Raw genomic sequence first — 12,954 nt, 5'->3', positions numbered from 1 at the left:
GAGGAAACAGGAGGAGGAACCAGGAGGAGAAAACCGGAGGAGGAACCGGAGGAGGAACCCGGAGGAGGAACCCGGAGGAGGAACCCGGAGGAGGAACCGGAGGAGGAAACCGGAGGGAGAACAGGAGGAGGAACCGGAGGAGGAACCCGGAGGAGGAACCGGAGGAGGAAACCGGAGGAGGAACAGGAGGAGGAACAGGAGGAGGAACAGGAGGAGGAACAGGAGGAGGAACCGGAGGAGGAACAGGAGGAGGAACTGGAGGAGGAAACCGGAGGGAGAACAGAAGGAGGAACCGGAGGAGGAACCCGGAGGAGGAACCGGAGGAGGAAACCGGAGGAGGAACAGGAGGAGGAACAGGAGGAGGAACCGGAGGAGGAACCGGAGGAGGAACAGGAGGAGGAACCGGAGGAGGAACCGGAGGAGGAAACTGGGGACGGACGTAGAGACTGCAGTGATACGGTTTGTAGTTGCCGTTGCAGATGCTGACGTCAGGAATGGGAACGCCGTCCACGCTGACATGAACCACATATTGGTCCTCCGGCATCGCCCTGTCAGGGAGCAGCAAACGCTACTGTAAAGAGAAACCTGGACCGGGTCACATGGCCTCACCCTGACCCGGTGCGGGTGTGTACCTGGTGTAGCAGAGGATCTGCTGGCGGTGGGTGGAGTCTCTCTCCACGTCACAGGGCACCGACAGCGCGTCCGACACCAGGGTGACCCGGTTCCCAAACTGCCCGTCTTCAGGATCCAGCTGGAACTGACGCTCCTGAGCAAAACCTGGAATCCAACCAGCAACTTCTGCTCCAATCAGCAAAACCACACAAATATTCTGGAGCACACCCTCTGGTTCTGATCCAACCCCTTTCAGTTTGAAGAACCAAAAGGGGTGAGATCTGCTGGGTCAAACCGGGTCAAACTGGGCGATTATGGAGCAGAATAATCCAGGAATAATCCCAGAAACATTTCAGAGGAACGCGCCACTGCAGATTGTTTAAGATGACAACGGAATAAAACCTGACATAATTGAACTGATTATTGTTTTATTGATTGATTATCCTTTTTGTTGCCCCTCACTGAATAAACGGGTCAGTGGGCTCAGCATCTCTGCAGGGATTATCGTCATCGGAACCAAGAGGTCCAAACTTTATGGTTTAAAAAAATAAAATGTTTTACTTTTCTTACTCAACAACAACCACAAAATATGCTATATTTTTATAAAACCAGTCAGATTAATTTACAAATGACATGTAAATTAGTTTACAACATGAAACAAACAGATCCTGTATTTCAAAATAAAACTGGTGTTTCTGAGTCACTTCCTGTGTTTATTAAATAAAACATTTTTTTTGTATTTATTAAATTAAATACTGGTGTGGATGCAGCAGTTTTCCTCTGACTGAAAGTTTCTGGAAACTCACGAGAAAACAAGTCCAGTTATAAAACATTTTATTATTTTAATTTGTTGGTGATAAATTTCCCCTCATTCAAAGTAAAACTCCCAGACGGGCCACAGTTGGCCCCGCGCCACACGTTGGGCACCCAGAGCTACAGCAATAATGTCATTATTTCATCAGTATCAGATCAGTAAAGTATTGATCTGGTTAATCTGATCGCGGCTGATTGAAACGCTGTGAAGGTCTCCCACCTTCCTCCTCTTCCTCACACCCCTACCGTCTCCGCTGATGGTGAGTCTCGTTGCTCCCGCCGTGCTTCCTGTGTGGGGGGAGACCCAGAAGACCCTCTGACCACCTGGAGAGAGACGGATGGAATAATCTGTGATAATCTGTGCGGATTAGAGGACGCGTCTTTGTGGTTTCTTACAGCAGCAGCTCCAGACGGCGAAGAGGAGCGCCGCTGGTCTCCACAGCGACTCCATCCTGGAGAATTCCCAGACTTCCTGCTGCTGCACCTGAACGTCCTGCAGGGAGAACAGTAGTTCTTTAATCTCTGGTAATCTGCTCCAGTTTGTCATTTTCAAAACTACAAAACAATCATCAGAATTTAGTGGAAAATGAAAAACTGAGACTGAAAGATGAGAAAATATTTCTGAGCTCACCTGAACGCACCTGGAGCCAAACTGGAGGAGAAAACAGAAACAAGACGCTGTCTGCATCCGGACAGGTGAGCGACGCTTTATAGGCGCTGAAGCCCCGCCCTCACCTGGGAGGGGGCGGGGCTTGAGCTCAGACCGGAAGCTGAGTCAGCAAATCATCAGACAACAATCTATCTATCTATCTATCTATCTATCTATCTATCTATCTATCTATCTATCTATCTATCTATCTATCTATCTATCTATCTGTCTATCACATACGTTTTCATTAAATTAACTTACAATTTTAGTTTCAGAGAATAAAACTTGATCAGTTTTCTTGTAGATTTTGACTTTATTTCTAGGGGATCATTTTTTCAATTCATCCAAGTTGTTGCTGTTTTCTTCCAGGCTTTAAGATCCTGGAACCGGGTTCAGACCCGATCAGAACCGGATCATTTACTCATCTTTAAACTTGATTTTACTGCTCAAGTTTTTCTGACTCTTCAACACACAAAAACTTGTTACGTGCATTTAAACGAGCTTCCTGTGATCTGCAGGTCCTGCCAGCAGGATGATGGGAACTCAGGACAGAGCGGCGCAAAGAGCAAACTGCTGCATGCTAGAGTGGGATTCGAACCGGCAACCTGGCCACCCGCTGACCCACCGCTGTCACATCAACACAACTCAATGCAGCAGCAGCTGAACGATTCAACCTGATAAAAGATGAAAATAAAAAGTCCTAAGAGGATTCCTGACCGGATCTCTGGACCATCATCACCAGAACCATCAGTGGACAGGATTGGATTGGTCCACTTTGAACCCCTGATGAAACACAATGAAATATGTATTTTATTACTTCATGTAAATAAAGTTGTGAGACTTCCAGGTGACGGTAGAGGTGGCATCATGCTGTGGGCCGTGATCATGTCCAGGGGTCTCCAACCTGTGGCTCCAGGGCCACAAGTGGTTCTTAATTTGACTGTCTGTGATCTGTGTTGACAGAATGATTAAGCATGTGAAAATTATTTATCATTTTTCCTCATAATTACGTCCCACACAGTAAAATGTTTCAATCATTCTGAGTAAATGTTTCGATTTTCTTTTTTAAACCCCAGAACCAAAAATTAAATGTTTTTTTAATGACCACAAATTTCCTTTAGCAGATATTCATTCAAACATTTTATATTTTCTTTTCCAACAGGCTGTGAAACGTCGAGACTCTAAACGAGCTTCGTTCAGCGGGACAGGGAGGAAGAGGAGGGTGTGGCTGCTGGAGACCAGACAGGTGATGAAGAGCAGACTGAGTGACGTTCATGCCAGCCGCCCTCTGCATTCCTGCCGCTCTGGGTGACCGTCACGCAACAGCATTTCTGTCATAACTTTGATTATTGTAGGAACCGGGTCAGACTGTCTGGCTCCACTCCGAGCAGAACTTCATGTTCCAGAACGCAACCGGAAGTCAACATCAGATTAACAGGAAGTGAAAGGCAGGAAGTAGTTCCCTGAGGCGCGGCGTTGAAGCAACAATCAGGAGTTTCTACCAGAGGTGGGACCAAGTCAGTGTTTTGCAAGTCTCAAGTCAAGAACTTTTAATTTCAAGTCATTTCAAGTCTTTTTTTCCTTCTTTTTCTATTAATTGCAATTATACATAAAATGTAAATAACAGACTATTTGTTCTTTTTAAAATCTGTATTTATCCCAAATGATAGAACATGTGCAGCTGAACACAAAGTATAAAAAACATTTTTAAATTGGACCTCTTTATTGCGCAGTTCTGTTAAACTTGACATTCAATGAAAAATACGAAAATGCTGACATTTCCACAGCACAACAAAGAACCATGACAGCATTTTCTCCTCTCTGCTCTTACCTGCCCACCACTCACTGACCAGGTAAGAGCAGATTCGACCGCTTATTTCGTCTTTCGGTCCCTCAGCCCCGGAGCCTCGCCGAGTTTTCTTAAATGTCTAAATTCAGTTAATTTGATTGGTTGTGCTGCAGCTACACACACATACAGACGGAGTGTGGAAAAACAGAGGGACGGTCTGCGCTTCTTAACACGGAATGAGTGAAATGAATTAATGGGAGCACTTTATAAATAATGTGCGTTTTAAACTTTTGACTTTGGGTAAAATATCAAGTCTTTTCAAGTAAACAGCTTCAAGTCAAGTCCGAGTCTTAATTTTAATGACTCGAGTCCAAGTCATGTGACTCAAGTCCCACTTCTGGTTTCTACTTAACTGAATGTGATGAGAGTTGCACACACACACACACACACACACACACACATCTTCATCAGACCCATAGACATAATATAATAATGTATATAATCTTATATTATGTCTATAATCAGACCCATCTCTCTCTCTCTCTCTCTCTCTAAAGCTTCCTTCAGTTCGGACGGAGCAGCTGGAGCTGAACGGTTCCGCTGGGAACAGATTCGGAATCCAGGTGGTTCCGGTCCAATAGCTGGCATATTTCTCCCAGTAATAAGTTAAAAATACATCAAATGAGTCCTAAATGTAAAATCCCGGTTAAAACGCGTTTCTGGGACAGAGAGACCAAGAACTCCTCCTCCCATGATGCACCTGGAGGTCCGCCGCTGAGGGGCTCCGTGTGGAAACAGGAAAACGTGAATCTTTCGCATCACCATCGTTGTTCTGCATCAGTTCTGTTTGGGTTCTGTTTGGGTTCCGGCTGGATGGAAGTCATGGCCGCAGCGAACTACAGCCTGAAGGTGAACCGAGACCTGCTGGACCCGAACTTTGAGAGCTACCGGCTGTCTCTGGACCCCATCCCGACCTACACCGTGGAGCTGGACGCGGGTGAGGTTCGGAACCGCGGTGGTTCCGACAGCAGCTGAGCGGAACCTTTAGAACCGGAGAATTAAGTCTGATCTGGACCTGGTCATGGTGGTCCACACTTTCTGCCAGAATTTCCAGTAAACTTTAACTGGACCAAAAGATTCTGCGGACTTTCTCTGGACCCAGATCAACAGAATCGTGGTTCTGTTGGGTCGGTTCTAAGAATTACGCTTTAAAAATCTTATCGATTCTATTAACACCCCCTTGACGTCATCCAGACCTGGTCTGACGTCATATTTATTGTTTGGAGCAGATCGTTCCCACCATCACACCTGACCTCTGACCTCTGGCGGCTGAGTCCAGTCCATCTTTTCTGGTTCAGAACCAGAACCACAGCTGGTTCTGGGCACAAAGAGGTTAAAAGAGGTCAACATTAACTTTGACTGAACCAAAATAAAAGGTTTAAATCTGACTTTAAAAAAATACTAACAGCTGCAACATTAAAGCTACAAACTTTTCATAACAAATTCCATTTAAACAAATTTCTTTCTTTTCTACAAAACAAATCACAAACGTCAGAAAATATTTTCAGTCATTCCCTTTGTGAGTCAACCTGAATTATCTGGACTTAAACTCCGTCCGTCCGTCCGTCCATCTTCCCTCCTCCAGGAACCCCCAGCGGTTCCCAGGCCAGCAGAGAGACATGGTCCCTCCAGCGTGTCCTGGGTCTCCTCTCCTCCCGGTGGGACCTGAACTCCTCACCAGGGAGGCGTCCATCTTTGCCAGACCCCGAGCCTCAACTGGCTCCTCTCGACGTGAAGGAGCAGCGGCTCTACTCTGAGTCTCTCCTGGATGACTAAGCTTCTCTCTCCAAGACACCCGAAGGAGAAAACTCATTTCAGCCACTTGTATCTGGGACCTCGTTCTTTCAGTCATGACCCAAAGCTCATGACTGTAAATGAAAGTAGGAACGAAGATCGATCGGTAAATCGAGAGCTTTGCTTTTAGACTCAGCTCCCTCTTCACCATGACGGACCTGTACGGCGCCCGCTTCCCTGGAGACGCTGCGGCAATCCGCCTGTCGATCTCCTGCTCCCTTCTTCCCTTTAACTTCACAAGATGTAAAACAAGATGGCGACTCCGACTGGGCTGAAAAATCTAAAACAACGAATATTTAGATCCAGAAAATATGAAAATTTATACACTTATCTCCCCGGCCGTTCTGATCCACCAGTGCTCCCAGTATGACCAGATCAGAGCACTGCAAGGTTACAGCAGCATGCAGCAGCTCTGATCTGGATGAAGCTTCTGGAAGTGGGTCAGGATGAACCCTGGTTCTGGTTCTGATTCTGTCTAACTGGTCCTGTCCTCTGCGCTGCAGCGGTGGAGGAGCTGCAGCTGAAGGACGCTCACTACACCCTGGAGCACCTGCGGGCGTTCGGCATGTTCAACCACCTGCAGCTGGACCCGTGGTACCAGGACAGCGTTCTGTTTGTGGACTCCAGAGGACGGGTTCTGAGCCTCAGCGTGACCCTGGTGAGTCTCTGCACCTCCAGAACTGGCTTACTGGACCTGACCCACTCTGGTTCTGCTGGAGTGGGAAGGCTCTGTTGCTCTGAGTGTCCAGCAGGGGGTGCTGTTGCTCTGCAGCTGGGCCGATGCAGCAGGCAGCTATTAATGATGGTAAATTAAAGGATTCTGAAGAAGTTCTGTTGGGTCCGGACTCTGTCAGGTGATAATGAAGTCAATAATCGCAGCAGTTATTACAGAAATGAGTTCTGGTTCTGATCCAGGTCGGCTGCAGAGCTGCTTTTATGTCCGGCTGTAATCAGAGATAATGACCATCCTTTATCCTCTGCTTCGGCGCCGCCGTTAGCGGAGGCTCCCTGTGTGGTTCTGGTTCTGATGGCCGTGTTCTTTAGGCTGTAATGAGAAGGAGCTCCAGCATCGGATCAGGAGCTGCAGAGGTTCTGATGGGAGCACCAGATTATTAACCCAGATTATCCACATGTTCTCCAGATGAGCACCAGAACCTCCAGGTCCAGTTTCTCCAGAACCACCCAGAGTGGGCGTGGGTTTGCTCTCTGGGCTCTGATTGGTCAGAAACCAGGAAGTCCTCCAGCAGAGCGAGACTCCCTGAGACCTTTTGGATGAAGAAACTGGTTGAATCCAGAAGGTTATGAGGATTTTACCGGGTCAGAACCATCATCACTCTGATCTGAACTTTCTTGAAAAAAAATCTGCAATAAGTTAAACTGGGAAGTGGATCACGGTCCAGCTTCTTGTGACCCGCTTAGACTCTGCCTGGTGGGTCTGATGGACCGGATGGCCGGGATATGGAGGTCCAGTCAGGCCCGGGTTCTGAGTTAAGTGTTACTGCAGAGATGATCTGTGTCCGGTGACCAGTCCTGAACTGGTTCCTCACTGGACTTGGCTCTGGTTCTGGTTCCAGGATACGGCTCTGGGGAAGCCCAAGGAGGTCTTCAGCTTCGGTTCCGAGTCCGGCCAGGCCGAGGACCGGCTCTGCGCCTCCATCAGCCTCACCTCGGCCACCTGGGCGGCGCTGTCTGACGGCGCCGGGCAGCTGCTGCTCCTCCGCACCGGCAGGAGGGGAGACGGCGACCACTGCAGGTGGGAGGTGAGTCAGATAGGTGGAGGGGTCGCGACCCCATCCCCTCATCACAGCTCAGCATGTAGAACGATAGCTAGCTTCATCGGACTGAGCTGCACCAGAACCATGAGGAAGACCTGGGGAAGATCTGAGGCTAAGCCTAGCATCAGGCTAGCATCAAGCTAAGACCAGGCAAACATTGGGCTCACCTCATGGTAACAACAGGTTAGCACAAGCTATCACTGGGCTAACATCAAGCTGGCAGCAAGCTACCATCTGGCTAGCATCGGGCTAACATCTGACTGACATCTGACTGACATCAGGCTAGCACCAGGCTGACATCAGGCAAACACTGGGCTAACATCAGGTTAGCATGAAGCTATCACTGGGCTAACATCAAGCTGGCAGCAAGCTACCATCTGGCTAGCATCGGGCTAACATCTGACTGACATCAGGCAAACACTGGGCTAACATCAGGTTAGCATGAAGCTAGCACTGGGCTAACATCTGGCTAGCATTGGGCTTTAGGAAGTTCTTGGTTCTGTACCGGTTCTCCCCAGAGACCCGGGTCATATAGATAAAGTTCTGTCTCTGGGTTTGGTTAACTTCCTTTCTCATGCGGCTCCTGCAGGTTCTGTTCAGCGACCACATGGGGGAGCCGTTCACCATCCTGCACAGCGTCTCTCACGTTCAGGGTGGCTGTCACTCTGTAGAGGTGCTGCTGCTGCGTGTGCAGAAGGAGCCGCTGGAGTCCACAGGAAGCGGCTACTCGGTGTCCCTGGAGTGGGTCACAGTGGGCGGCGCCGCCGGACCCGGTGGGTGAACCGGACCAGAACATCCCTGGGGAGACGGGGGATTCTCAGGAAGCTTCCTGACATTTGCTCTGATTAATAAAGTAGATATTAAAGATGGCTGAAAGCTGCAGATCAGACATTCATGGAAGCATCACCCTGGTCTCCACCTGCAGGGCAGGAGAAGAAGTACGAGGTGAGGAAGAGGAGGGTCCTGAGAGGGAAGTCGGTGCCGCACTACGCCGCCGTGGCGCCGCGGGGCGAAGGGCTGATGCTGGCCGCAGAGAAACCGTTTGTCTTCACGCACATCGATGGCCGACCTGTGGAGCCGCCGCCGCCGCCGGAGCTCAGAGAGCTGGAGAAGGCAGGTGGGTCAAAGGTCAGGCTGGGTCAGAGGTCAGATTGGGTCCAGGTTACAACACTTCCACCTCTCTTCGGCCTCAAACTCTTTTTTTTTCCCTTGATTTTATCTGAGACAAAATCAACACAGAGGTGGAAATAGAATCTTAAAAGTGTGGCATACTTTTGATTAGATTTATTTTTATTTTACAAAACAACAAAAGGAAATAAAATGAAATGTGTTTCTCCAAGCTGCTTTCTCTGTTCACTCAGCAGCTCAGATGAAGCAGCAGAATGTCAGCTGATCATATTTACTCATAATTTATCAACATCATTCTGTTCGTCTGCAGCATCAGATTTCATAATCCACACATAAAGCTCTCCACAGAGCATAATTGATTATCTCTAGTTTATTCAATTGGTTCAAACAAAGTCGCTGAGTAGTGGACTACGTTTCGATCAGCGCAAGCTGATCGAAACGTAAATCCAAGCTGCAGTTACAATGATTTTATTGCCAATATCCAGGCAAAACAGTGTCCAAAGCAGCATAAAAACGGATCCGTAGAATTAAACAGTGATCAAGGACAAAAACATAGCGGCCAGCAAAACGTAGACCTCCCCCATCACCCACTCACTGAAGTCACCAGGTGAGCAACAGGTGATCTGCAATCACTAATAACACCACGTGATCCCGTGCTACCCCCATCCACAACACAAATTTTATTTTACTTTTCTCCTCAGCATTTTAAAAAATAAACATGTAACCTCTCAGTTTAAAATGTCTGCTCAGTGCTTTATGTGAGATTGTTCATGTTTCCAGCCGCCACCATCGTTTTTTTATTTCATAAGTCGGAGAAGGCAGCGTCTCAAAGAAGCTGGAGCTCGTTTCAAACTTTGATTAAAATGTTACAGAAGTTTGGAAAGTTGTAGGAATAATAATTCTGGTATTAATGAGTTAAAATCACCTCTTTGGACTGGAAACACATTCTGAATGACAGAGCTTTTGGGTAAAGAAATGGTCAGCAGGTGGCGCTATAGGCTGCTTTCTAAATTGCAGTACGTCCGACGCCCAGATGCCCCGGGGAGTTCCTCTTTTTTTTCATACAAAAGTCTCAAGCTGGAACCTTTATATTCACTTGTTTCTGGTAGGCCCACAAATCTGACACACAGCTACATCCGCTAACGAAGCCTCTTCTCTGCCTAATTTCTGCTTCAAGCGATCTGATTGGACGCTGAAAAATCTGTTGATGTGTTGAAGTTGTGCTGAAAGCAGTTAGCCTATAAGTGAAGTGATGCTAGCCAAAATTATCATGTGAATGCTAACATGTAGCAGCTAATGCTAATGTCAGCATCCATTTCTGAAGAAGCCAAATGAACCCTCTGCTCCAGCCTGATGGCAGAGAACAGATTAAAAACTATAACTATATTTGGAGTTTAACTCATTTATTCGATACTTTAGCAGCAAAAATGGGTTTAGAATTTAAAATGTTGCTCATTGTCAATTTTATGGTTTTTGATTAAAAGGTGACTAAAACTGAATCACAGTCCATGAAATTAACTTGATTAAAATTTGTAATCAAATGCCACCACTACATAAGTTCCTGTTGTTATCCTGAGCCGGTCTGCTCCGGTTTCAGAACCGCTGTACTTCTGGCAGCAGACGGCGGCGGACCTCACCGTCTGTATCCGCCTCCGTGGGGGCGTGGCCAAGGAGGACGTGAGCTTCCGGCTGACAGCGGACAGCCTGAGCGTCGGGGTTCGGGGCTACCCTCCGCTGCTGGAAGGTCAGCTGTACGCGTCTGTGGACCCTGAGGCCAGCGGCTGGACCATCAGGGACAGCAACAGGTGGGGAGCTGCTTCCAGCAGTCAGTGTTGGAACCTGCAGTCCTTTCAAACATTCAAAGCAACTTCGTGTTGCTCTGAACCCGTGAATTAGCTCCCAGTCTCAAAAAGCTTGGTGACCCCTGCGAGGCTCAGGATCCTCTGTCTTCTATTCTGAGCTGCTCATGGCAGATCCTGGTTAACACAGCAATTTGTGTTCTAACTATGCTAACTGTTCTAACTGTTCTAACAGAGCTAACAGTGCTAACTGTTCTAACAGAGCTAACACTGCTAACTGTTCTAACTGTTCTAACAGAGCTAACAGTGCTAACTGTTCTAACAGAGCTAACAGTGCTAACTGTTCTAACAGAGCTAACAGTGCTAACTGTTCAAACAGAGCTAACACTGCTAACTGTTCTAACAGAGCTAACAGTGCTAACTGTTCAAACAGAGCTAACAGTGCTAACTGTTCAAACAGAGCTAACAGTGCTAACTGTTCTAACTGAGCTAACTGTGCTAACTGTTCTAACAGAGCTAACTGTGCTAACTGTTCTAACAGAACTAACTGTTCTAACAGAGCTAACAGTGCTAACTGTTCTAACAGTGCTAACTGTTCTAACAGAGTTAACAGTGCTAACTGTTCTAACAGAGCTAACACTGCTAACTGTTCTAACAGAGCTAACAGCGCTAAGTGTTCTAACTGAGCTAACTGCGCTAACTGTTCTAACAGAGCTAACTGTTCTAACTGAGCTAACTGTTTTAACGGAGCTAACTGTAATAACTGTGTTTGTTCTCCACAGCCTGGAGGTGAGCCTGCAGAAGCTCGGTGAGGGACCCATGTGGCCGGAGCTCGTGCTGGGGAACAGGAGAGGGGAGCTGGTGCTGAGCGACCAGCAGGCGGCGCTCATCCACGACCGCCTGACCCACCTGACCTCTGAGCACCCGGTGAGGAGCAGCGCCATGTTCAGGATGAGCAGCGGGAGGGCAGTTGTAGAGCTGGGAGGCAGAGATTAGCCGCAGCAGCAAGTTGTCGCTATGGCGACAGCGTGGCAGCTCACTTTCAATAGCCTGGGTGTCCGGCCCGGGTGGCTCCTAGCAGAACCCTTTTGGCCCAGCCCCTGGTCAGCCTTTCAGATGCTAACCGATGCTAACCCGCAACGGCTGATTCTCCTCCTCTGTGTCCAGAACGGCGAGCGGGAAAAGCCGCCATGCAGCTCTCAGGAGCTGGAGGACTGCGACGGTTTCCCTGACGACGGCTTCAGCCTCACGCACTTCGATGGGGAGACGCTCAGCCCGACCCAGGTGGTGAGTACCAGGACCAGGACCTGGACCAGAACCAGGAACAGGACCAGACCTGGACCTGAACCAGGACCAGAACCTCAACCAGGACCAGAACCAGGACCTGAACCTGGACCTGGACCTGGACCAGTACCTGGACTAGAACCAGGACCTGGACCAGGACCAGAACCAGAACTAGAACCTGGACCAGGACCAAGACCAGAACCAGAACTAGAACCTGGACCAGGACCAGGACCAGAACCTTCTCTGCCGGGTCGGACTTTGAGCAAAGTTTCTGATTGGTCTAAAAGAGGAGCAGATGTTCAGAAAGCATCGGGTGGTTCTGGTACCCAAGCCAGGCTCTGATGGGCTCTGAAACCCACCAGAACCTCTGAGGTCCATCAGAACCTCTGGTCGGACTGGGTTCAGTCAGTTTTATGGGTTTATTGATAAAAACTGATAATCAGTTCTGTAAATTCAGACAGATTTTATTTTTAATAATATTTACGATCAGAAAATATTTTGGTGGCGTTTCATGAGGTGGTCAGCTGGTGCTGCTCCAGGTCCAGACGGTTCTGATGCCCATATCTGGGCCGGGCCAGTTTACGACTGTGGTCCGGTCAGATAGCATCAGCCTTCATCTTTCTTCCTCTTCGTCATTCCAGGAATTATCTCAGCGTAAACATCTGGACCGTAAAACATCCCATAAGACGGACGCTGCCAGTCCGGCCCGCCTGATTGGTTCTGATCGGGTTCTATTGATCCGTCAGCTGCTTACGGATTTCAGTATTAATTTCCTGGATGGGAATAAAGCCCATGATGCATTGCTGCATCCTGCTGCCTGTCGCTGAGCAGAGAGACGATCAGGATCCTCAGGAACTTTAGAGGAAACAGAAACCTGAAAATGAAATTAGCTCAAAAAAAGGTCTGCTCAGTAAAATACACAATATTTAGTCAATAAATCACTAATTAAATCAATAACTGAGGATCATCAGTTTACTCCAATCGAGAATAAAACAAAAAAATATCAAACTAATTTGTGATCAACTACAAGTTTAACTCTGAACAGCAACAAGCCAACAAACGCTGTAAAACCAGACATGAACACTAGAGGCGCCACTGAGCGCCGAGTCCTGCGCTACGTCGCCGCCATTTTCTGTTTCAACCGTTTTACGAAACAAACTGGATTCACTGGCATCACCTTCCCCAGGTAAGGATGAAAGATCAGAATTACTTTGCAGCCAGAAATTCGCTTTTAAACAACCAAGAAATATT

General features: G+C 48.0%; 2 protein-coding genes across 2 annotated transcripts in view; one reads left to right on the top strand and one right to left on the bottom strand.

Annotated features, from left to right (window-relative positions):
- LOC106960301 (PKHD1 like 1) overlaps window positions 1-2,235 on the bottom strand; it is a gene marked incomplete at its 3' end in the record, with an annotated part of 33,142 nt that extends 30,907 nt beyond the window's left edge. Inside the window, exons 1-5 of the mRNA XM_015053333.1 lie at window positions 2,057-2,235; window positions 1,822-1,918; window positions 1,672-1,749; window positions 633-777; window positions 440-548 (exon numbers count right to left, since the gene is read on the bottom strand). Coding sequence (XP_014908819.1) covers window positions 440-548; window positions 633-777; window positions 1,672-1,749; window positions 1,822-1,918; window positions 2,057-2,113 — 486 coding nt within the window. The remainder of the gene's footprint in view (window positions 1-439; window positions 549-632; window positions 778-1,671; window positions 1,750-1,821; window positions 1,919-2,056) is intronic.
- Window positions 2,236-4,482: 2,247 nt separating this feature from the next.
- nudcd1 (NudC domain containing 1) overlaps window positions 4,483-12,954 on the top strand; it is a 13,968-nt gene continuing 5,496 nt past the window's right edge. The window contains exons 1-8 of the mRNA XM_015053349.1: window positions 4,483-4,860; window positions 6,221-6,375; window positions 7,292-7,477; window positions 8,082-8,265; window positions 8,418-8,609; window positions 10,218-10,425; window positions 11,202-11,346; window positions 11,587-11,706. Of these exons, the coding sequence (XP_014908835.1) occupies window positions 4,545-4,860; window positions 6,221-6,375; window positions 7,292-7,477; window positions 8,082-8,265; window positions 8,418-8,609; window positions 10,218-10,425; window positions 11,202-11,346; window positions 11,587-11,706 (1,506 nt within the window). The 5' untranslated portion in view covers window positions 4,483-4,544. The remainder of the gene's footprint in view (window positions 4,861-6,220; window positions 6,376-7,291; window positions 7,478-8,081; window positions 8,266-8,417; window positions 8,610-10,217; window positions 10,426-11,201; window positions 11,347-11,586; window positions 11,707-12,954) is intronic.

The sequence above is a fragment of the Poecilia latipinna genome, unplaced genomic scaffold (genome assembly GCF_001443285.1).
Source record: "Poecilia latipinna isolate Pla-1442-1.1 unplaced genomic scaffold, P_latipinna-1.0 Scaffold1176, whole genome shotgun sequence".
In the NCBI taxonomy this organism is placed as follows: domain Eukaryota; kingdom Metazoa; phylum Chordata; class Actinopteri; order Cyprinodontiformes; family Poeciliidae; genus Poecilia; species Poecilia latipinna.
This window is presented reverse-complemented; position numbering and strand designations above follow the sequence as displayed.